Source organism: Arvicanthis niloticus, chromosome 3, assembly GCF_011762505.2.
Source record: "Arvicanthis niloticus isolate mArvNil1 chromosome 3, mArvNil1.pat.X, whole genome shotgun sequence".
In the NCBI taxonomy this organism is placed as follows: domain Eukaryota; kingdom Metazoa; phylum Chordata; class Mammalia; order Rodentia; family Muridae; genus Arvicanthis; species Arvicanthis niloticus.
The window spans coordinates 52516812-52540887 of NC_047660.1; the positions used below are offsets into that span (position 1 = coordinate 52516812).

Sequence of the window (24076 nt, forward strand, 5' to 3'; positions counted from 1 at the left end):
GTAAGCCAGCCCCAATTACATGTTGTCCTTATAAGACTTGCCTTTGTCATGGTTTCTGTTCAGAGCAGTAAAACCCTAACTGAGACAGTCTTATACCCAGCATTAAAAAAAAAAAAAAAAAAAAAAGACAAGGAACAGTCCTGAAAAACTAGAAATGAGGTAGTATGTTAATTATAAGCCAGATGAAAGGAAATATGGAATAAAACTCGGAGTGGAAGTTGGTGCAGGGAAGATGAAGATGATGAAACAGAAAGAACTGATTCTCTGCAAAACATAACAAAACAGCTAAACTTATGGAAAATGGAGAGAGAGGGGGTAGAGTAGGGGAGAGACTCAGAATGGAAATAAAGCCATAACCATAAAGTATGAATACTTTAAAACAAGAAAAGGAGACTAACAAATTCATGCCTTTTCATTTGAAAAATCTGTATAAATGGTAAAAAAAAAAAAAAATCTGAATGATCAAAATTGGTCCCAGAGGAAATGCAAAATCCTGAGTGATCTAATAGCCATTAATGAAATTCATTCTGTAGGCCTCCTCTCAGTGCCCACATCACTCCCCTGGCAAGCACTTCTATGACTCTCCCAGCTTCAGATAACCACAAAGTCACATTTGTACTGAATCTTCACTGAGCTGATAGTCCTCCTTATACAGCACTGGCTTAATAGCATTATTCCCGCCTTTTGCCTGCATGTGATAGTATGTGGTATTAGCAGTTATTTCTATGATTGTTCCTCTATGTAAATATCATTTCCTTATAGCTGCTTCCAGGATTCTTTATTTGTATATGTGGATGGATGGGTGAATGCCACAGCATGTGGGTGGACATTGGAGGACAACTGGAGAAGTAGGCTCTCTTTCTAGCACGTGGGTCCTAGGGTTTGAACTCAGGTCTTCTGGCTTGTTGGCAAACACCCTTCCCTGCTGAGCGATCTCACTGACCCTGTCCTTACATCTTATTCTCTTTTATTTCTAAATCCTATCTTTTGTTTCTGATCAACAGCAAATGCCAGCGGCACTCCATGTATGGGGGTGGGTGGTAGATGTGGTCTCTGGCTCTCTTCCGTTTTAAACTTGTTATTTTGATTTGTTATTAATGTGTGTGCAGGATGTGTGTAAGAGTCCTCATGCCACAGTGCATGTGTGGGGTTCAGATGACAACTTTGTGGAGCCAGCTCTCTCTTCCCGCCATGAGTCCTCTGGATGGAGTTCAGGCTGTCGTGCTTCTGTGGTAGTCCCTTTACCCACAGAGACAATCCAATGATCCCCGCCTCTCCCCTCATTCTTCAATGCATATCAAGATGCATCCCTATCCCTGGCTGGACCTGGATGCCTTTTCCACCCCAAGATGCCCAGCTTAGGCCTGTATAACATGCCCCACTCCTCAAAAACAGTCCAACCCATTCCTGGTGAAGAGAAAGCAGCTGTGCCAACCTTCCTCCTTAAACAGAAAATTCTAAATTGACCCAAAAATAAGCCATTGGAATATGTTTTATTCTGAAAGATTTACTTGTGTTTACTTTATGTGCATTTTTTTTTTGTGAGTATGCCACGTGTGTGCAGTGATCTCCAAGGCCAGAAGAGGGCATCAGAATGGCTGGAACTGGAGTTAAGAGATGGCTGTGAGCCACCACATGAACTCTGGAAACTGAACCTGACATCTTCCCTTCCCTTCCCTTCCTGTGGTGCCGCTCACAGTGGCTTCTAGCCCAGCCCAGCTATCCCACAGTATATAGGTCTTAGCCTTTCCTACCCCTTCCCCTTTGTAAGTATGACCTTTAAGGGGAGGTGGGGTGGCTGGGGAAAAGCCTCAGCTGCTGTTGAAAAAAGCCCAGACAACTAATAGGCACTCCCAGCTGGTGTATTGAAAGCAAGATGGAAACCCTACACCTTTCCTTTCAGGGACATTGATCTGGGTTTGTGCTCCTGGAGCTTCAATAGTCTTTATGAAGCTGTCCATCTGGGATGTCAAGGAGCACTTGGGCACAGAGAGGAACAATGTCACAGAGGTCTGGACCAGGACAAATTCCTACTCTCTCTCTCTCTCTCTCTCTCTCTCTCTCTCTCTCTCTCTCTCTCTCTCTCTCTCTGTCTCTGTCTCCCCCCTCCTGTGTGTGTGTGTGTGTGTGTGTGTGTGTGTGTGTGTGCGCACGCGCGCACGTAAATACCTATCCTGTGTCTGTTTGCACACAGGATAGGTATTTAGACTATCCAACAACTCTGCTGGTGGAGCATTTAATAATGCTTGTCCATGTCTGATCCTCTTTCTTCACTCCTGTTTCAGGCTTCACTCCTTCCCAGCAGCAGCTTCTGACCCTCCTGCTTTGCCCAGCCTCACAGAACTATCTTGGACTCAGCTTAAAGTCATTTTTCTTTCATTTTTGCTCTGGATAACTCCCATCCAGATAATTAGGTCTAAGTGGATAGTGGGTGGTGGGCAGAGGGATGAACACATACCAGAAAGAAATGAGTGTCCTTTTGAGTAGAGCCTGGATGATATGGAGCCCACAGGAATGCTACTAACACCTTTCAGTCTTTCTTGGGGGAGAAGGGGCAGAGCAGCTTTTTAGGGGGGCTACAAGGTCTGTAGAACACTGGGGGCAAGACAAGGGTTCAGTTAAGGAGATGGGTGACAAGCATTACAAGCAAGATTCTGCTGGTCTTGGCCACTTGTCTAGCAAACAATGGGATGACCAGAAGATCTGCTGAACACACTAGAGACTTGATGAAACTGATGACAGCCTTGCCTGTAGTTTGGGAAGCAGAAGCAGAAGCCTGCAGGATGCACCAGCCTGATGCAGTTGTGGACAACAGATGATATTAGCCAGCTGATGGGCTGGCTTGCAGTTTGTACCAGGAACACCCATTGAAGAGGAACGTGATCTGCAAAATCAACGGTTCTGGAATCCTGGATTGTTCCATCCTTAAGGGGTAGGAGTGAAGATGAGGTGAGAGCCCTTCCTGGGAGGAATTTGCTCAAATGATGGGAGCAGAGAACCTCATGGACTGCTGACAGTGTGTCTAGCACAATATGAAATGTTCCTCCAGTGCACTTCAGAGAGGTGAAGCAACTTTAAGGTTTCCAAAGGCAAGAGGCAATTTCTCTGTATAGATCTACATGGAAAAGCTGACTCCAGACTCAAACGAGAGAGTCCACCTTCAGTTATCTCACACATGGTAGAACTCAGGCTGGAGAGCTGATCTGGAATTTTACTTACCTGAGCAAGTGAGTCAGTGGTCTAGACCTGTGTGTTTGATAAGAAAATCAATGGTGGGTGGGTATAGCTTTGTCTTGTCCCTGGAGACACCACCCGAGTACTTACTGTAGTCCTGTGTGCTCAGATTTTCTTGTCTAGGAGAGTTCAAAGCCTTTGGCTTTAGTTTGATTTCTTTTTCTTAAAGATTTATTGATTTATTTAAAATTAATTAATTTATTTTTATTTGTTTATTTGTTTGTTTTTTCAAGACAAGGGTTTCTCTGTGTGGACTTGGCTGTCGTAGAACTCACTCTGTAGACCAGGCTGGCCTCAAACTCAGAGATCCACCTGCCTCTGCCTCTCAAGTGCTGGGATCAAAGGCGTGTACCACCACTGCCTGGCTTAAAGATTTATTTTTAAGTGTGTGAATACCATGTGTGTGCTGGGACCCCGAGGCCAGAAGAAAGTGTTAGATCCCTTGGAATTGGAGTTATAGGTATTTATGAGCCACCACATGTAGGTGCTGGAAACTGGCCTCAGGTCCTCGGGAAGATCAGCAAGTGCTCTTAACTACGGAGCCGTCTCTCCAGCCCCTTTGGCTTGATGTTGATTTGTTTTTAGTAATAAAGTTCCTTCAAACAATCACTCAGACACATAGGAAGCAGAAAATAACTCAGGATTTCACTAACTCAGATTTATTTGGTAACTTCACAGTGGTAACATTTAACTCTGTAGTCTGTTGATAAGTGTAACAATGAAGCTATTCCCAGGAACACAAAGCCACACAGAGGCAGGATAGAATGGTCAGGGAGAAATCCCATCACTGTGGCTGGACGGTGTTGAGAAATATATTTCCAAAAATAAACCATCACAGATGATGACTTTAAAAGAAAATGCCACTCTTACAACTTCTTGTTCTTCAATTAAACTTAAACTAACCCAACAACCCAGAATAAGTCATCATTTCAAAAGTCAAGTCGACTAACAGTCACCGACCACTTCTGGAATACTTACCACAGATGTGGACAACCAGCTAGTGCACACTTATTTCCAAAAGGAGCCAAAATGCTTCCTGTCTGAAGGAGCATCCTGACTGGAACAGAAGTCTGTTACTTCATGACTTGTTTCCATACAACAAGAACAGTCAGGAGAACATGCATTGAGCCAACCTATCACAAAAATACCAAGATCCTTCTTGTACCAAGGGGTTTCTAAGTTCCAAACGTTACTCAAAGCGTTTAAAATGCGTTATGTTATTTGATCCTAGTGGCCGCCCATTTTTAGATAAGGAAACTGATGTTCAGAGAAACTAGGCAACTTGCTAACAGCACACAGCAATGTACATTAAGTGTGCCTGCGCTCTGCCTGGCATGTAACTAAGCAGTGTTTGTTTATGGTGCCCTAGTGCACTTGACCTGGCACATACTCACAAGACACTACAGCTTTTCACGTCTATGCACAAGTACAGGACAGTTGGAATGTGTACACCATTGCCAGCAGGGAGCTTTGTTCTGCAGCCATGGGTCAGCCTGCAAACAAAAGCAAGCTTGGTGAACACTGATATGCCGAGACTTGGTCATTAGCACACTTGATACTACCTGCTGGGTGTTTGAGATTTAAGGAGTTTAAAACACACTTGCTTAAAATCAATCCTCTAAAGAACTAAGAAAACACATTTGAGTGACACACAGCAGAAGGCGGATTCCCTAGGTTTTGTTCTGGGCTTCTGTTCTGGTATCACTTCTGAGCATTTTGGCGCTGAGACCATTCAACTCAGCTGACCTTCACTTCTTTCTCTTTATGATGTGTACCACAAGCACCACCCCTCCTCCACACACATATACATGCATGCAAGCATATACACACCCTATAAAGAGTAGACTGCTGCACACAGTAAGTAGGATATATGTGTTTCACTTAAGTTGTTGTTGTTTTAAAATAAGGTCAGTTTATCCTTCTATGGTATGAGTAAACATTGGTCTACTTGGTGTGGCTTTAAAACATTACATGTATTTGTGTGTGTGCGCGTGTGTGCGTGTGTGCGTGTGTGTGTGTGTGTGTGTGTGTGTGTGTGTGTATGACAGCTTGCAGGAATTGGTTCTCTCCTTCCACCCTGTGGGTTATGGGAATCAAACCTGTCTGGAAGAGGGATATAGAAAAAAAGAAGAGAGAAAGTTATGAGTAGGTACAGGGTTAGCACACAGCCGCATGGAGAGAGTGAAATAGCTCAAAGTAGTAGAGAGTGTGAACTTAGGCCTGGTCCAGCAGCCAAAACAAAAAAAGAAAAGAAAAAGCGAAAATACATTTCATAGTGGTTCTGTAGTGACTACAGATAGCAGGGATTCTGAGAAGGAAAAGTATATGACCCCACTAAAGGGGTAATTATTCCTCCCATTTCATTAGCATAGAGTTAGGTGAATCTGCCTTCCTGATGGGCAGTCCACTTGCCAGGTGATGGACCTGCCCAACTTGATTAACTCATGTCTTGGTTAGCCTGCAGTGGTAGGTCTTTGTCTAGGCAAGAGGTAGATGCCATTTTTCTGACCAGAAAGCAATAGTTTTCTCTTAATGAGACTCAGAAAAGCCCTGATCAAGGCTATTGTAAATTCCCCCCTCTGATGAGATAACCCTGAAATCATTTAGGAGATGGATTAAAATTGGGGAACAGATATAAGCCATTTTATCATGAAAAATCTATGGACCTAATTCTAAAGCTATCCACAAATAGATTAGTGTCTGGATGAAGGTCCCACCCTCAAGTGTAACCTTCAGGAAGTGGGCAATAGAAAATCAGAGCTCCCTGTGGCATTCATGGACCAGAGAACCAGGGATACTTTTGGAATGCCTGGAAACCACCTAGCCAGGTTCTTTTCTAAAGAGTTATTTGTTTTTATTTTATGTGTATGACCTGCATGTATGTATGTGTGCCACATGTGCACAGTGCCCAAAGATACCAGAAGGTGTTGGATCCCCTGAAGTAAGAGTTATAGATAGCTGTGAACCACTGTGTGGGTGCTGGGATCTGAACTCCTCTGAAAAAATAGCAAGTGTGGTTAATGGCCAAGCATCTCTCCAGCTCCTGCCTGGCCAATTTATATCTCCTGCCCACATTATTTCTCCCTCTGAAGAGACTGGCAAGCAACTTGACCAACTGAGCTGTCTGGCCAACTCTGGTGTCTTAAGGGAAACTAAGGTTCAGGAGTTTTAGGTATGTTTAGGAACTTAGTCTTTTTTTTTTTTTTTTTTTTTTTTTTTTTTCTCAGAAAGAAAAACTGAGATGAGATCTAGTGGTGGTATATTCCACTAATTCCAGAACTCCAAACTTGGGAGGCTGAGGCAGGAAGACTGTCAGCTCAAGGCCAGCCTGGGCTATAAGGTGAGACCCTATCAAAACAAAACAAAACAAAACAACAACAACAACAACAACAAAGAAAAAAACAAAAAACCCTTCAGTCCTAATGTTTGACTTTAGTTCGACACTTTAAGAAGAGTCCACTGAAATGGGATTAGCCTTGTCAAGCATTATCCCTATGTCCACCAGATCAGGAACAGAGTGGGGATGTCTCTCAGTTGTTCCTTGAACTGTCCCATCGGCCAGAGCCCTCCCTTTCTCTGGGCTCCTCCCTGCTCTCGTGTTCAAAGTAGGCCTCTTCTTCTTCTTCCTCACGTATCACCTTCATCAGCTGCAAAAAGGTGGGTAGTGGGCCATGATCCTTCAGCTCCCGTAGCCTGCACCACAGAACATTGCTAAGGTTGGCTCCAGCCATGACCTGTTCCAGGCGTACCTGGTCAGCAATGTTCCGGGGGATGGCCCTTTTTTCCACAGCTCTCCGGAGCAGAGTTTCCAGCCGGAGCACATAAGCTGAGATTTTCTCCCCTTCTTGCTGATAGGTTTTCAGGTATTTTACCTGTGAGGTTCTACGACTCTCCATGCTCCCAAACACCTGCTTAAAGGCCTCCAGACATTGTTCCGCACTGATGGAAGGGTTGTCTGCCTGTACTATGTGCATGAGGTCCAGGGCAGGGCCACGGAGGCTCTCAGTCACCCACCTTTTCTTTTCTGCCTCAGAGATGGGCCACTCTTTGGCTATCTCAGTGGCCTGTTCCAACCAGACCTCAAAGGGCTCCTCCTCTGAGGCAGCTACTGTGCTCCCAGAGAATACTCTCAACTTACAGTACCTCACAGGCAACAGAGGCCTCTGGGCATGAACCATTGCCTGCCCCACCAAGTGGGCCAATAACTCAGGGGATGTGCAGGGTGTGGTAGCTGGAGACACTCCCTCATGCTTGAGGGCTCGGAACATCCCTGCAACTGTCTGCCCCTCTTTTTCTAGAAAGAGGTTCAGTCTTTGGAGAAATTCAGTGTCCTGATTAGGGGTCTTGAAGATCACTTTCCAGACACCCCCCTTTCCCTGTACCTCACTGGGGACCACAGACATATCTGTGTCCTCCATAAGTTCTAGTAAGACAGCACTGGTGTTGTCTTGCTTCTGGAATATCTTGCCTAGTAGCCGGTAGCTGCCGACACACTTCAGCGCCTCCTGGAGGACTGTCTGGATCTCAGGCTCACCACAGTCCACCGGAATGCCAATCACCAACAGTGACTTCTGGACATCTACACCCATGATCTTGCACCACTCCTCCAGCAAGGCCACTGCCATTGTCCCAGGATATGCTTTTCACTTGGTTTCCAAGCAACTGAAAGCCTTGTGGACCAAATGCCTTGTCTCTTCACCCAGTAGCAAGAACCAGACACTCCCTGTTTGTCTTCAGGCCCACAGCAAGGTTGATGGGTCCCCGCAGCGTAGGTAGGTTGTTACTCTGCAGTGGATTTGCTGCTGTTTCTGAGGGCCGGTTGTAGCTTCGTGGTGCTGACTCTTGTCACTGGGAGGCACCTGGAACAACTGCTTTTCCCACCATCTCCTGGTTTCTGTCACTTCGCCTCTCTCTAGTCAGTGGGGAGGTGGCTTCCACTCTAGCACCCCACTCTGGGGAGTCACACAGCAAGATGGCAAGGACTTCTAGGGAAACAGAGGCTCATTTTGACTACACAGCCCTTTACTTCCCAGGACACACTCACACTATAGTTTGGGGTGGAACTAGGGGTGGACCAAGGGCTCTGATTCCCACTGCGCCAGTGTCTGCCCCACTCTGGTAAATCTCCTTCTTTGCTGACTGTACTTTTTCCCTGTGTGGATCAGCTAAAATCCATTCTTTCCACCCTGAAAGCTCCATCAGTGAGCGGGATTAAAGACCCTCACCATTCAAAAGATGAAATTAGGAAATGTAGGTAAATACCTGTTTATGTGTTCCAGAATGTTCTTCAAGAGTCAAGGATCCAACTGCTCAGCTTCCGGATCAGGAAGACATCACGTGCCTCTGTACAACAGAATGTATATGTCTTCAGCCAAGCCAAGCTGTCCTGTTACACACAAACATGAGTAACATTTTTTAGGCCTAAAATCTAGTAAGATTAATGTGCTTATTAAAAAATGTAACAGTTTAGTAAAGGATGAAAGAAATGACAGCCCTCAGAATTTGATGGAACATCCTAAACAGGACAGAGTCACTATACTTCTTTGAAGAGAAGCCCATGCAGTTCGAGGGCTGCTCCCCAGTTTGCAAAGTGCTTGTCTTGTCTAGAAGAAGCCTTTAGGAAGCCTGGGGTTCAATTCCCACCACCATATAAACTGAGCATGGTGGTACATCTCTGTAATCCCAGCACTTGAAAGCTGGAGACAGGAGGATCAGGAGTTTAGGATCATTCTTAGCCACATAGGGAGTGTGAGGCCAGTCTGGGTTACATGAGAACCATCTTTAAAAACAAATCCGACTGAATTGTGTTTGGTGGCACATTCAGCATTTGTAAAGTTGAGGCAGGAGGATTGCAAGTTTGAAGTCAATCTGGGTTACCTAGAGAAATCACGTCCCAAAAGAAGAAGATGCAAACAAAACTAAACAAAATCATTCAAACACTCGAGAGTAATTAAAAATGGGTATAGTGGAGAAAATGCAAATCTCAGAAAAAGAAGTACACTTTGGAGTTACGAGTCAGTCCTCTTTGATTGTGTCTAGCCAGGCTTTTCGAGGGCCACCCGTGGTAAGTTACCAACCCAACTCTTCCTGCTGTGCTTTGAATGAGAACGGGCCTCATAAGCTCATATGTTCAAATGCTTGGTCCTTAGCTGGTGGAACTGTTTGAGAAGGATTTTGGAGGAGGTGTGTCACTAGGCGTGGGCTTTAACATTTTAAAAGCTCATACCATTCCCACTGTCAATCTGTGCCCCATGCTTGTGGATCAGATGTAAACTCTTGGTTACTACTCCAGCACCATCCCTCCCTGCCTGCTGCCATATTCCTGGCATGATGGCCACGAACTCACCCTCTGAGACTGTGAGCCCCCATTAAATGCTTTCTTCTATAAGTTGCCTTGGTCATGGTGCTTTTGTCAAAGAAATAGAAAAGTAACTAAGACATTTAAACTTGACATTGTCATTTAAATTTGACTGGGCCATTGAGAAAAGGGCAAAAAGCAGAAAACATATCCACTGCAGAGTGATGTGTGCATCAAGTGTGCTTGCTCTGCAGGGCTGGGGAGACCTAAGAATGTAAAAGGGAGTGCTCCCAGTGACAGTGTGGTCACTTAGCCATGAGGGTGCCTCCAGAGAAACAGCTTCCTAATTGGCTGAATGTCACAGAGTGCCATGACTAGACCATGCATTCTTATGGGTCCCATGTGGTATGCCAACTGACATGTAATTTGGTGCTCGACTGTGCCTCTCAGAGATTTGTAGAGGGTATGTTAGGATGCTACAACCATTTCCCTCTTGGTCTGAACATTTCCCATCACTCTGAAGGAGGCTGTATGCCACAGATGCTGGCCTTAACTATGGCAGCAGCAGGAACAGATCCAGTCTTCCTGGAAGGTGCTGAAGGCTGCTCCACTGTACCAGAACCAGGAGAGCAAGATGCTGCCTCACCCTGTGTCTGACAGCATGGGGGCCGGGAACTTCAGACCAATCCAAGCCTGAGATTTCCTTGTAAATATGGGAGTGCACTTCCTCTGCTTGGAGTTATTTGGGGGACTGAGAGGTGTGAAGACTGGAGGGACTGTAACTCAGCTGGTGGAGTGCTTGTCACTGTGCACAAAGCTTTGACTTAGGTCCCCAGCACTGCATAGGCCAGACATCATGACATATGCCCATTACCCCAGCACTTAAGAGGTGAAGGCAGGTGAATCAGAAGTTTAACTCCCTTGGCTACATAGGGAGTTTGAGGTCAGGCTGGGCTTACATACAGACCTTGTCTCAGAAAGAGCGAAAACAAACAAAAGAGACACGCCAGTCAGTGGTGCCACATGCCTTTAATCCTAACACTTGGGAAACGGAGGTAGGCAGAATTCTGTGAGTTCCAGGCCAGCCTGGTCTACAGAGTATAGCCAGAGTTGTTACACAGAGAAACCCTGACTTGAAAAACTGAAACAAACAGAAAACAAATAAACAAAGACCACAAACAAACAAACAAAGGACACTGAATGCCCAGATCCACCAAAAAAAAAAAAAAAAAAAAAAAAAAAATTGTCACACTAAAATCCGCCAGCCTTTGAGACATTTAACCCAATGGTAATCACACCTACAAGAGATGATCTTCAATTAAAAAAGATCCCAAGAATCTGGAGAGATTGCTCAGTGGTTAGAAGCACAGGTTTGGGTCCTAGCGCCCACATGTTGGCTGACTCTGCAACTTCAATTCCAGAGGATCTGGCCTCCAACAGCTCCAGTCATGTATGCGGCACATTGCACGTACATTCAAGCAAAACACCCACATACATAAGATGAAAGTTAAGTAAAAAAAGATTTTAAGACCTTAAGTGAAACACCCTTGATGTACAACAGAGCCACCAGGGGGATGGAAGAATGCAAAGATTTAGTACTTTTCTCACTAAAGGGGCCTACAGAATAACCTGTTGAAGGAACCAGGCTGGGGTTGGGGATGGGGTGTGGGGGGACAAAGGCTTAGAATGACTGAGTGCTTCAAGTAGACACATGACCCTAGGCATAATGCCTCCTAACTTGGAAGGCAGGGAAGATGAAAGACTTCTTCACCTCAGGGTTTTTAGTGCAGCATTGACAATTCCCATGGAAGCTTTATATTAAAATGCCAATCACTTCTGGTGCATCTGGAGGGTCCAGAGGCCCTCCTCACATGGAGTCTTTGTGTGTGTTTGTGTGTGTATACGCACAAACTATAACTACATCCATCAAGCTATCTCTAGCAACTGGGGGCGTTGGTATCCGCATAAAATCGTCCCCTAAGCAAAGGATGACAATGGGACTGATTTCTTGGTCACAACGCCCTGTGAGAACATGCTGCAGTAAACTGCCTCTCCTAGACCAAACCCATACATCTTAGTGAGCATGCTCAGATCTCCCTCCGAACCCCTAAAGGATGGGCAACATTTCTGCAGGTTTCAGCCACTCTGGAAAAACAGGAAGGGCTTAAATGCACCCGAGCCTGGACCAGGAGGTGGGACTGAGCAAGGAAAAGCCTCGAACCTGGTGGCTGAACCTTGTGCACGTGCACACACACCAAATCCCCACACTTTGGCTTCCCACAATTCACAGCATTTAACCCTCCCCTAAACCGCAACCTACTTCTGCCCTCCACGCAAACCGCTGCGGCCCTAGAGAAGGAGCATCTTGCAAACTCGCAGTCCTCTGGCGCAGCGTGCAACAGGGGTGGGGGAGCTAGGCGGGGCGACTTGAAAGCAAGATGATTCGGAGTGTGCTTCAGTCGGCTTAGTTCCCAACCATTTTGGGTGGGAGTGAGGGTAATTAGGGTGTGTGTGTGTGTGTGTGTGTGTGTAGGTGTGTAGGTGTGGGAGATATCAAATCCAGGACTCTTCTGAGCCTTTCCTGGGGCAATGGCCTATCTGCAGGGCATGGCCCTTTCAGATTACGTTGAGGGTCCCCAGTCTCTATGCTGAGGCGCAATCCGCAGCCTGCATTCTTTACGAAGTCCCCCCCAACCCCCACCCCCGCACCACAAGCTTGCTGCTTTTTCCCGGTTATCACTTCCCTTTGCTACGCCCCTCTGCTTTTTCGCCCCCCGCCATGTTGAGAGCCCCACCTCCTAACCACCGCGGCTGCAAGCAGGAAGAACATTCTCCTTTCCTTCTGCTCCTTGCAGTTGCGCCCAGGCCCCGGGTCGTAGGTAAACTGAAGCATTGGTGCCGGATACTTGGTTATCCCCAAGTAGACCTTGTTGTTTTCAGTGTCACCCCTCCCCAGTTTCCAAGAGCCTGCAGGCTTGACTCTTGGCTCCCTCCAGTCCTCAGACCTCACCCTAGGCCAGGGGAGCTCCAGGGCCACCTTAGCAATGCATTGAGGCAGGTGGGAGAGAGGGGCCAGGGTTTGCTCCTTCGGGTTCTTGCCCAGCAGTAGCTATCCACTCACCCTGGCGCTGAGAGCGGTCTGTCGGGCGGCTGCTGCGCGTCCATTAGCCGGTGGAGTGGCTGCTTCACTTCCGGAGCGAGGGCTCCTGGCGCCCCCCACTCCCTCGTACCCTCCCTTCTCTGTCTCCTCCTTCTGGGTCCCCTCCCTCCTTGTCCCCTCCCTTCTGATCCTGCGTTCCGCCCGCCCCGCCCCGCCCCGCGCTGCCAGGAACTGGCATCCTCTGCCGCAGCGACCGCCCGCTCAGATCCAACTTTGCTCGGAGGTGGCGTGGCGGCGCCGGGGGGCGTGGGCAGGGAGGGAGAAAGCGAGGTCAGGAGGAGGGACCGCGAGGGGTGGGTCGCCCGTTCGCCAGCCCTCCATCCTTTCTGTGCACCTTGCGGTAGGCAGGGAGCGGCAGCCGCGGCGGCAGCAAGAGGCTAGTGCACACCCAGCCAGGGAGACTTAGGGAACCACGGACGGACGGACAGACAGACAGGACCTTCCCCGGCGACCCCCGAGCCATGGCTGAGAGAAAGCAATCTGGGAAGGCAGCAGAAGACGAAGAGGTCCCTGCCTTTTTTAAAAACCTGGGCTCAGGCAGTCCCAAGCCGCGGCAGAAATTCTGCGGCATGTTCTGCCCTGTGGAAGGGTCTTCAGAGAACAAGACCATCGATTTCGATTCGCTTTCAGTGGGCCGGGGCTCTGGGCAGGTGGTGGCTCAGCAGCGGGATGTCGCCCACTTGGGCCCCGACCCGCACCGGCAGAGCCGGCGTGCCAGCGGGGAGCCATCTGTTGAATCGAGCCGGAAGGTGGAGATCCGGCGGGCCTCGGGCAAAGAAGCCCTGCAGAACATCTACGATCAGGTTGGTATGGGGGGTAGGGTGGGAACAGAGCACGGGGCTGGCCCCTGGCTTGTCGCGGAGGACTGAGCATCCCCGCGTGGCAGCCAGCACGCGGCGTCAAGAGCTCTGCCTCCCGCATCTGCACGCGCACCGCGCCCTGCCCACCCCTTCACCGCTCAGGGTGCGGCGAGGCACGGGTTCGCCAGTGGGCGTCTGAGCTCCCACAAAGGCTGCCCTCTTCTCCTTGTGTCTGGGAGGTGGGAAACCCGCGTCAGGGACCAGCTGATCCCCGGGCTGGAGGCGTCGAGTGGCGATTGGGGTGGACCACTGTGCTGTTCTCAAATCCTCCCGGGCGGCATCCGATTGCAGCTGCGGCTCAGTGCCCCACCCTTTTTTGATGCAGCTCAAAGAGAGCAGTGGAAGGCTACAGTGAAGGCTAGAGGACTCCCTTGGGGTCCGTAGGGACAGACAGGGGCTTACAAGGCTACTCTGTGGGGCAAGGTCTCCGCCTCGAGTGCGCACAGCACCATGGTCCTGAGCTCGGAGGTCAGGACCACGGCCAGCGCCCGGAGCCTCTTACCATTGCCTGGACTGTGTTCCGCAGCCAGTGAAGAGTCGGAGAGGCTGTGATGTCACCGAGGAAAGCTAGATAGCCCATGTGGAGAACAAAGTTCTGCTAAGTGTCTCGGCAGCAAGGGCTTCCCAGAGCGCTTTCCCAGCGCTGTATGGGAGGGCACTTTGGGAATGGGGAGAGGCTACATGGATTATATCCAAAGAGCCAAAAAGGAAAGGAAAAATGAGGGTGGGAGGGGAGGACTCACATTTGAAGACAAGACTCTCTGATTGTGTTAATGGTGAGACAAAGAAGGCTAGCTTGGTTATCCTTCGTCATGGAAAATGTTTGACATGGGCCAGTAATTCCCAGCAGTGCACGTTTCAAGTCCAGGGGTCTTTTCACACACATTTCCCTCCATTTCTGGGTGATGTTTATGCTCGTATAATATTTTTTTTCACAGCTTTAATGCCTCAACTGATCGTTTACAGTGCACAGTGTCTTAACGGTCGGTTGCTGCTTCTCTCCCATACTCGTGGTGAAGATAGAAAACCAATCTACGAATGACTTTATATTGAATCCCATGTGCCTTCCCTTCTAGGGCAGGAGGAAGGTTAGTCCTAAAGGCGCTTCCTTTCAGACAACCACTGGGGAAGTTGGGGATGGTCTGCACATGCTTACTGGGGGGGAGGGGGGCTTGCCCAAGATTCAGGTTGTGTGCTACAGAGAAAACCTCAGAGAACAGCTCTGAGGGCAATGATTGGGACACAGCCTCCTCCTTTCCTAACACAGCAGAGCGTTCTAGCTTTTGACTTTCCTCGGATCACTTCTCACCAAAGGAAGCGGCATGGGTGGAGAGACTATTTCCTTTTATTTTTGTAATGTGAAGCAAGCAATCATTTATTTTATACTCATCCATCTTCTGATTTTTATATTTATATTTCACTAAGAGGCAACTGGAATCTATATCCAAAAAGCTTGTTTTGTTCCAGGTGGTTAATTAAAGCAAACGTTTCTTTTCTCTTTTTCTTTTTTCTTTTGAGATAGAGCCTCACTTTGCAGTCCAGGCTGGACTTGAATTCATGACAATCCCAGTAATCCCAGTACCTCTTGGGTGGTGGCATTACAGATCTGAGCTACCATGATCACCAGCTTGCTAGGTCTGTCATTCTATCTGCCTGTTTGCCTGTCTGCCTGTCTATCTATCTATCTATCTACCTACCTACCTACCTTTCTTTCTTTCTTTTTTTTTTTTTTTTTTTTTTTTTGTGGTGCTGAGGCCTGGACCCAGGGACTGTGCATGCTAAACAAGTGTTATATCACTGAGCTACATCCTTAACTAAATGTTTCGATATTGTACTAAAAGCTGGGTAAGTATAGAATGAGTCCTTATGGAAGTATGCTGGTGAAAACCAAGATCACACAACACTGAGGCTGAGAGCACTCTCAAGCAGGCAAGCTATAAGGGTCATCCCAACAACCTGGAGGGAACAGGACCACACCTGGAGGATCTGTAAGAGAACATGTAAAGGTGACAAATGAGGTGACCTCAGTACAACAAAGGCAGCATATTATAGTCTGAAAGGCTGCTTTACTGGCTGGAGAATCAGGAGCAAATATTGGAACAGACCCTAAATTTAACAGAAACTCTAAATTGCAAATCTGAGGCACATAAAAGGGAGGGGGCAATTTGCAGACAAAAGTGCCAGACCAAATCCTTGGGTAGTTTTAACCCTGGAAATCCATCTCTTCCTCAGCTTCCTGGTCATTAGTTCAAGACATTGACTCTGGCTCGGCCTTTGTACAGCCCTCTCTGGCTCATTTATCACAAACAGGGCACTCCCGGGCTTTTGTCATGCACAACTAGGGACATTCATCCAGCTTGGTGCTTGCAATATATGAATTTTTCATGTTACACAAGAGGCTGTGCATATATGTATAATGATGGTGACTTCTGAAAGCTCGGTCGGCGCACGCACTCTTTTGACAGAATTAGTGATTATTGCTTGTATTTAACTCATGAGCAGTGTGTCTTCTGGCCTTCGGGGCATTCTTCTATAAGCCCTGGCACAGAGAACGTAGATGGAATGAGTCATGCTCTCTTCTCCTCTCTTAAATCTGTGCTTGTAAGGAATCTTAAGGATGGTCAGAGTTGCTGGGCATAATGGCACACACCTTTAATCCAGCACTGTGGAGGCAGATGCAGGTGGACCTTGACAAGTTCAAGGGCAGCTTGATCTACACAGTGAGTTCTAGGTCAGCCAGGGTTGCATGACAAAATTATGTCTCAAAAAAGAAAGAAAGAAAGAAAGAAAGAAAGAAAGAAAGAAAGAAAGAAAGAAAGAGAGAAAGGAAGAAAGAAAGAATGATTTGCTTACTCACCACACCACACCATGAATCCACTGTTTTGGAAAGGCTAAGAAAGGCCCAGAACAGGCTCCTTAGCCACATCACTTATGGGAGATGAAAGGGGCTAGTGGATATATTCCCAGGGACTGTGAAGCATGATGCATGGTGTGAGCAGGCCATAACCAGAAAGCACTAGGAGTGGTTTGCCCCAAAAGAGCCAGTGGAGGAGTTAGGAATAAGGGAAGCTTCTATCTTGTTGCTTCTCTTTCCCATGTGTTTCCCAGAAGCCAGTTTGGGATGCAACGAAGTTATATTGATTTCCAGCTATGAAGCACCCGAGCCTTTTGGGATAAAGAACAAAAGGACAGCTGTTTTGGAGCATTTGTAAGCCTCACATCACTATAACAAAAACCTGGAGTGGGGTCCGTATGAAGTTAAAAAAATATAGATTTGTTCAGTCTTATGGTTCTGGAAGTTCAGGTCTAAGATCAGGTTGCCTTATGGGTTTAGCAATGGGGGCAGAAACACACACACACACACACACACACAGACACACAGACACACACACACACAGAGAGAGAGAGAGAGAGAGAGAGAGAGAGAGAGAGAGAGAGAGAGACAGAGACAGAGAGAGAGAGAGACAGAGAGAGGCAGAGAGAGACAGAGAGACAAAGAGTCAGAGAGACAGAGACAGAGAGACAGAGACTAATCGCCCTTTGAGGGCACACTCACAATGACATTGGGACTTCTTATGAAATCCTACTTCTTAAAGGTCTATAGCACCTCCCCAGGGATCCAAACTTCACACAAACCTTTGGAGGATATTTAGTGATTACTAATGCAGTGCAACTGGCCTGCTTGCCAGTGAACATGGGTCTTTGAGCTCCACCCTTTCTCCTAGGATCTCTCTCTTCCACTGAAGTTGAGATTATATGATTAGGTCAGAAACATCCTCTCATCCTAGGATACCATTTCCTGAGCCCTTTTCAAGGAACTTTTGGGTTCATTTAACTATGAACAACCTGTGCAGATGACTACCAAGCGGGGAAGTAACTGCCCCCTGTTCTAGGAAAGATGCCAGTGAGTGGGCTCTGTAGAGCTCTGCTGAGCTTGACAGATTCATGGTGTGGCTCAAAAGTGTCCCATAAGATATTTACAGGAAACTTAAATCCTAGTGTAGTGCCGTCTTGGGAAGCCGATGGGAGCATCCTACCCTTTCGTTGTCAACACTGATGATAGAAGGGCCCAGACTCTGGACTTGTGTGGCATTTCCTCTTTTGCCCATGTGATGCTTTCTGCCATGTCATATGGCAATGATGAAGGCTTATGGTGTAATCTTAGACTTCCCCAGCCTCTGGATCCAACCACCAAATGTGATTCTCATTTAGGACTGGGGAAATGGTTTAGTTGATAAAGTGCTTGCTGCATAAACCTGAGGACCTGAGTTAATTCTCAGTGAAAACAGAAAAAAAAATGGGTGTGGGCTGAGCATCAGGGTGTACACCTTTAATTCTAGTACTTGGGAGGCAGAGACAGGCAGATCATCTCTGTGAGTTCAAGACCAGCCTGGTTTTTAATATTTTCCAGAACAGTTTTGGCTACTGTCTTAGTCAGGGTTTCTATTCCTACACAAACATCATGACCAAGAAGCAAGTTGGGGAGGAAAGGGTTTATTCAGCTTACATTTCCACATTGCTCTTCATTACCAAAGGAAGTCAGGACTGGAACTCAAGCAGGTCAGGAAGCAGGAGCTGATGAAGAGGCCATGGAGGGATGTTATTTATTGGCTTGCTTCCCCTGGCTTGCTCAGCTTGCTTTCTTATAGAACCCAAGACTACCAGCCCAGGGATGGCACCACCCACACTGGGCCCTCCTACCCTTGATCACTAATTGAGAAAATGCCTTACAGCTGGATCTCATGGAGGCATTTCCTCAAGGGAGGCTCCTGTCTCTGTGATAACTCCAGCTTGGGTCAGGTTGACACAAAGCCAGTCAGTACAGCTACATAGTGAGATGCTGTCTCAAAACAAAGCCGTGGTTTATGGTGGTGTGTGCTTATAATCTCAGAGCTGGGAAGACACAGCTGGGAAGATGTGTCTTATGGGCAGTCACCCTTGTCAAAGTAACACTCCCTAGGGTCCAGGAAGAGACTTTGTCTCAAAAAACAAGATGGATGCCCCTGGAAGGATACTTGAGGTCCATCTCTGGCTTTCATACACATGTACATACATGTACAGCCACACATACATAATCATGCATGCATATTTGCACATGTGCATATAAATAAGTACATAATAGAATAAAATAAAGAACAAGGAAAATGTCATAATTTACTCAACTTAGGTATTTTTTACAGTAGCACCAATTGGATGGAGACAGTCACCACATGTATACAATGGTTTTTAATATTCCCTTCCATTCTGGGTCCACATCTCTTCTCCCCAGGTTGACATGCCTCAGCTCTGGGTCCCCAGTGTTTCATAACAGCCTCCCTACCACGTTTTCTCTACTCCCTTTTCCTCTAAAGGACACCGTGTTCTAAATTCCTTCTCTTCCCCTTTGTTCTTGCTTCTTCCACTCAACTTCCCTGAACGTTTGCTACAGAAGAATCCTGGTGGTTAAACTGTGCACCTCTGTGTAAATGGCTAACACCCAAGCTGTCCATTGAGATTCCTGTGTGAGAACAGATATGTGGTGGCAGTTTGGCTGGGAGCCTAGATCCAGACCAGTAACTTAAAACTCTTAGTGGTCCTTCTGCCTCAGCCTCCCCAGTGCTGGGATTACGAGCCTGTTCCTACTTTCAACTTTTTTTTACAGAAGTTCTTTGGGTCAGCTTACAAGGTCAGCACTTAACCAATTGAACCATCTCCTAATCTTGCTTATTTTTTTAATGCTTAACAATAGTTTTATAATTTTTAAAATCATAACAAATCATTAGTAAAAAGCTTGTTCAGTTAGTAGATGTGCAATTAACTAATTAATTGTAGGAGGAAGAAGGGAAAGATCAAACTTAGGTGAGATAAGATTCCCCAGCCTTGTGCCTAAGGCTGAGGTGAAGGACAGCCTGCTTCATAACAGCAGCTGCAGCGATCTCTCCACAGTAGCTCAAGAGGAGACGCTACCACCAGCAAGACCTGCCCCCAACTGTTTTAAAGTTGCACAGAGTACAGATTCAAAGCCATAGAAAGGCTGGGCTGAGCCACCATTGTAACCCTGACAACATCAAGGCAACTGTTTTCAGGTGTCCTTTGGCACAACAATGTCTTTCTGTTTCCTTGAGAAAGGAGGGAGAGTCAGAATTGACCACTGTCTGGACACTACCGGTGCTGTCTTTACCTTGAATGCCCAGCTCAAATGAAACTTCATTATTTAATCGTGAAGAAAGGACTTCGCCCCTGGACTCCGGTTGACAGTCTCGTGACTATGGAGGCCTCTTCTCTTGGCCACACTTAAGCCCTAGCCTTGTTACTAGCCGGATGTGCTGGCACACTCCTGCAACCCCAGTACTTGGGAAGTGGAGGCAGGAGAATGAGGAGTTCAAGGTCAGCCTTGGCCACATAGTAAATGTGGAGTTTAATATGGAATTTTTCAAGCCAGTGTGATGTCTCACTGGGTAAATGCACGTTCCCAAGTTCAACCCCTAGAACCACACACATGGAAGGAAAAAACCAACTCCTACATGTTGTACTCCGATGTCCATTTTTCTATGGTTTACACACTTGCTCATACAATAAATAAATAAATAAATAAATAAATATGATTTAAAAGTCTTTAAAAGATCTTATCTTAAAGAAACCCCAGCTTTATGACTTATGACATTAATACATTTCAAAACTAAGAATGTGCTCCAAATAGGGACATGTATAAGTTCTTAAAGAAAAACAAAACAAAACAAAACATCTCCCTGGAGTCCTGCCCATTGCTTACAAACCACTCTCAGCTGTGAGTTTCCATGGCGGCTCATACATCCACATCACTTTGAAACCTTGCCTTGGATAGATGTGTCCTCACCCTGTTGAAAATCAGGAAGTGGAGACGCACTGCTGTTTACTCACCTGACCACGGAGGCCTTGTTAATCTGGGAAGTCATGGACGGGGCTCAGAATGGAGCTGTCCTAACCTGCCCTGTGTTTCTTCCACCGCATTCTGCAGCTCAGGTCCGTGGACAGTGGTGCCTCGTGAACTTCAAGGTGTGATTCCGTTCTCTTGGCAGAGTCCTTACATCCCACTGAACACCATAGTTTTATGGTGCAGGTCTGGGGGCAATGCCTTGTGTGTTCTGTTTTATTAATCCTACATTGGCTTTATGAAGCATGTGCTACTGTGACCCTTATTTTGCAATGGAAGTATCTGAAATTAAAAGCAACTTCCTAATGAAGTGCAAAGGGTGGGGTTTGAACCCAGAACCAGACAACTGAGAACTTCTTAATCACTAAAATATACTGAGTTGCTCCCATCTTTAGCTCTTTGAGACAGGGTCTCATTATGTAGCCCTAGGTAGCCTGGACTGAGTAGACTAGACTACCCTTGGACTTCTGGTGATCCTCCCGTCCCAGGATCCTAGTGTTGGGAATGAAGGTATACCATCACACCCAGTTCTAAGCCACTGTTTGTATTCTTCATTTCTTATCCATCTCAAAAATAATAGTTACTGCAAAAATAGTCTGAGTGACTACATTTCTTTTACTTGTAACTCTTCAATGTCATTTATCAAATGGACTATTGATTTGTCTTTATGAGTGTGCCCATAACGGATGATATTCTGTCCATTTATTTTTAAACAGAAGAAATATCTTCAACTACCCCTGGGACACAGGCCAAGTCTGAACAGCATGAATGGCACCCCTTTCTAAGATTAGAGCATTGTGATGACGATCTGCCCTTTCTAGTTGCTGTCAATCATAGTCTAAGGCATCTGGGACCGCTGTAACAGATTACTAGAGACTAGGTTTCTAGAACGCCAGGCATTTGTTTTCACAGCTGTGTGCTCTTGAAGTCCAAGATTAAGATGCTTGCAGATCCCCTATCAGGGGAGAACTGCTCCATATTCCTCACATGCTGAAGCAGGCTCTGTGTCCAAGGACGTTAATCTCACTGGGCAGTTCCACCTTTATGGTCTAATGTCTTCCAGAAGTCTCACCTTGTGAAGCAGTCTTGGGGAGTAGGGCTAAGCATGTGGATTGTTGAGGGACACAAACATGCAATCTTCAGCAGTCATGACTCATTTGTGAGTGGTGAGGTAATTGTTGCAAAAGTAGTGACGGGGATGGGGGTGGGGGGGTGGGGATTACCAGACACTTGAGTTTTTCACCAATGAGAAGTTTGGTGGCAGAGGCTGAAAGCCACACCCAGGTGGTTCAGTGAAAGGGTCACAGAGCCCTGCGGTTGAGGGAGAGAACCTGACCCTGAAGGGCCAGAGTGTGGCCTTCAGGGGAGCAAGCCCTGGCTTTGAGGAGAGAGAACCATGCCTTAAAGGTGCTTCTGGGTTTGATTTTGAACAAATACACATGACACATGTGGGTTTGGATTCCCAGAGACCTGCCTAGTAATGAGAAGGCTGCATAAAGGGCCCACTGCTATCCTGGCTCTGCAACCTCAGAGTTGTGTGGCCCACAGGCATGACCTTGAGCTGCCATCGAGTGGGCCTATATCTCCAAGGCTTCTTATCCATCTCTCCACTAAAGGATCTGAAAGAAAGCTATGTCATTCCTAGCTGCTTTTATAGCATAAAGTCATGTTCTTACTAATCAGTGGATGCCACCTAAACTGCCCAATTCCACATGCTTTCACCGCGCTCAAACTAAACCCTGTGCCCAGTAAGTAGACACTTCCATTAGACCTCAAACTTCCATTAGAGTCTCAAACAGTGTTCGGCCATTTGTTTCTTCCTTCTCTTAATGAGTTCACTGTTGTTAAGGTTCGAGTTGTAGTGTGTAGGAGGCTTTATGCCTTTTACTGGCTGAATAATATGCCTCATTTTGCATGCTTTTCCATTTGTCCCTTATTGGGCACTGGGGAGATTTCCGTCTTTTGACCATTCTGAATAAATCGGTGAGTCACATTCTTCTCAAAGTAGAACCATATTCTCCATTTTCTTTGGGATTCTACCTATGAGTGGAGCTCCTGGGCTTTGTGGTAATTCTAGGTTGGCTATTTTAGGAACACCCATACTCCTTTACATTTTAGGTCTGCCCAAGTGTGAGTTCCCATGTTTGCATTGTCTCTCCAACACTGGTTATTTCTCTCTTTTTGTGGAATCTCTTGGTGGTTTTATTCCCGTTCCCAATAACATACTGTTGTGCTTGCTGGATGTTCATTGCCTGTCTTTAAGTTTGATTCCTTGTCAAGTTGTTGAGTGATACGAATTTCTTACATATCCCGGATCCTGCCTCTTTATTGGATGGGTAGTGGTTGCTGTTCAGTGTTAGCTCTGGCCAACAAACCTAGGACTTTCCACAAGACAGCCAGGCTCTTTCTCCCTCAGCTGTTCCTTCAACCCTGGCATGTGGCATCTGGTAATATTTTCTTCCTTTCCTGGATTATTTTTCACTTTTTCAAAGGTTTATTTTATTTTAATTTATGTGCATGCATGTGCCTGTGTCTCTCTGGTTTTATGTATCACGTGTGCAGGTGACCTTGGAGGTCAGATCTCGAGGAACTGGAATTACAACTGGTGGTTGTGAGCTGCCCAACATGGTTGCTGGGAACCAAACTTCGGTCCTCTGGAAGAGCATCTGAGCCATCTTAAGTTCTGAGCCATCTCTCCAGCCCCGTTTTTAAACCATTTTTTAAAAATAGTGTTCTTGGAGGCACACCAGTTTTAATTTTAATCAAGTCCAACTTACCTCTTTCTTCTTGTTTCTGGTTTTGCTGCATTATCTCTTGCCATCCTTAGGATTACAGAACTGCCTGAAATCTATCCTGGAGCTCTGGGGAGTTCCTCCTGCAATCACAGTCAAATCACTAAGTCCTCAGGGAGCTTTGAAATTCATTTACAATAGCTGGGTGCCCCAGTGTTGTGTGTTTTTGCTCTAAATAATGAGCCTTCCACCTTCTGGTTCTGCTCATGTAAAGAAGACTCCTTCATTATTCCTGTGTATATGCGTATCTAATTATAAAATATATGAAAATATTTAATACATATAATAGATTAATAAAATTAAAATTTTAATGTGTGTACATAAGCTATACCCCTAATAATATGGAGGAAAATCGCTTTCCAAACAAACAACCTTGGAATGCCAGGGGTGGCACTGAGGAAGGCGGTGATCAAGAAGAGAAATTTAAAACTATTAAATTTGGAAAACCTCATTCAATGATTTTTTTTCTATTGGAGTAAAATATATATAACACAGAATCCATCATCATAACGACGGACGTTTACAGTGATAGAGAGAAGCGTACACTTGTTTATTCATCAGAACTCTTTGCAGTTTGCAGCTATGGAGCTTTATCCCCACTGAGCAGACTCAGCCATAGCCCAGCTCCAGGACTTGGCAGCCCTAGGTTACTGCTGATCTCAGCACCATCGGTGTGTCCTCACTGGAAGCTGCACTGCTACCTTCCTGTGACAGTCTCAGGGTACACTCATGTTACGGCATGGATAGAACTGCCTTCTTTTGACTGAATACTACCTCACTGCTAGGACCACATTCCTTTCCCCCTGGTGCTGGGATCCAAGCCAGGGCCTTGCCTGTGCA

General features: G+C 46.4%; 2 protein-coding genes across 2 annotated transcripts in view; one reads left to right on the top strand and one right to left on the bottom strand.

Annotated features, from left to right (window-relative positions):
* Positions 1-3865: 3865 nt before the first annotated feature.
* On the bottom strand, positions 3866-12787 carry Pnma2 (PNMA family member 2). The gene is made up of 3 exons (XM_034497139.2): positions 12654-12787; positions 8497-8620; positions 3866-8219 (listed from the first exon to the last, which is right to left on the bottom strand). The coding sequence occupies exon 3, from the start codon at positions 7857-7859 to the stop codon at positions 6765-6767; it is 1095 nt and encodes a 364-aa protein (XP_034353030.1). The 5' UTR covers positions 7860-8219; positions 8497-8620; positions 12654-12787; the 3' UTR covers positions 3866-6764.
* A 58-nt stretch (positions 12788-12845) lies between these two features.
* The window catches only part of Dpysl2 (dihydropyrimidinase like 2), a 104755-nt gene continuing 93524 nt past the window's right edge, over positions 12846-24076 (top strand). Inside the window, exon 1 of the mRNA XM_034497385.2 lies at positions 12846-13495. Within this exon, the coding sequence (XP_034353276.1) occupies positions 13154-13495 (342 nt within the window). The 5' untranslated portion in view covers positions 12846-13153. The remainder of the gene's footprint in view (positions 13496-24076) is intronic.

Coding starts and splice junctions, on each gene's coding strand:
- Pnma2 (XM_034497139.2), bottom strand. CDS start 7,859: ATGGCAGTGGCCTTGCTGGAGGAGTGGTGCAAGATCATGGGTGTAGAT.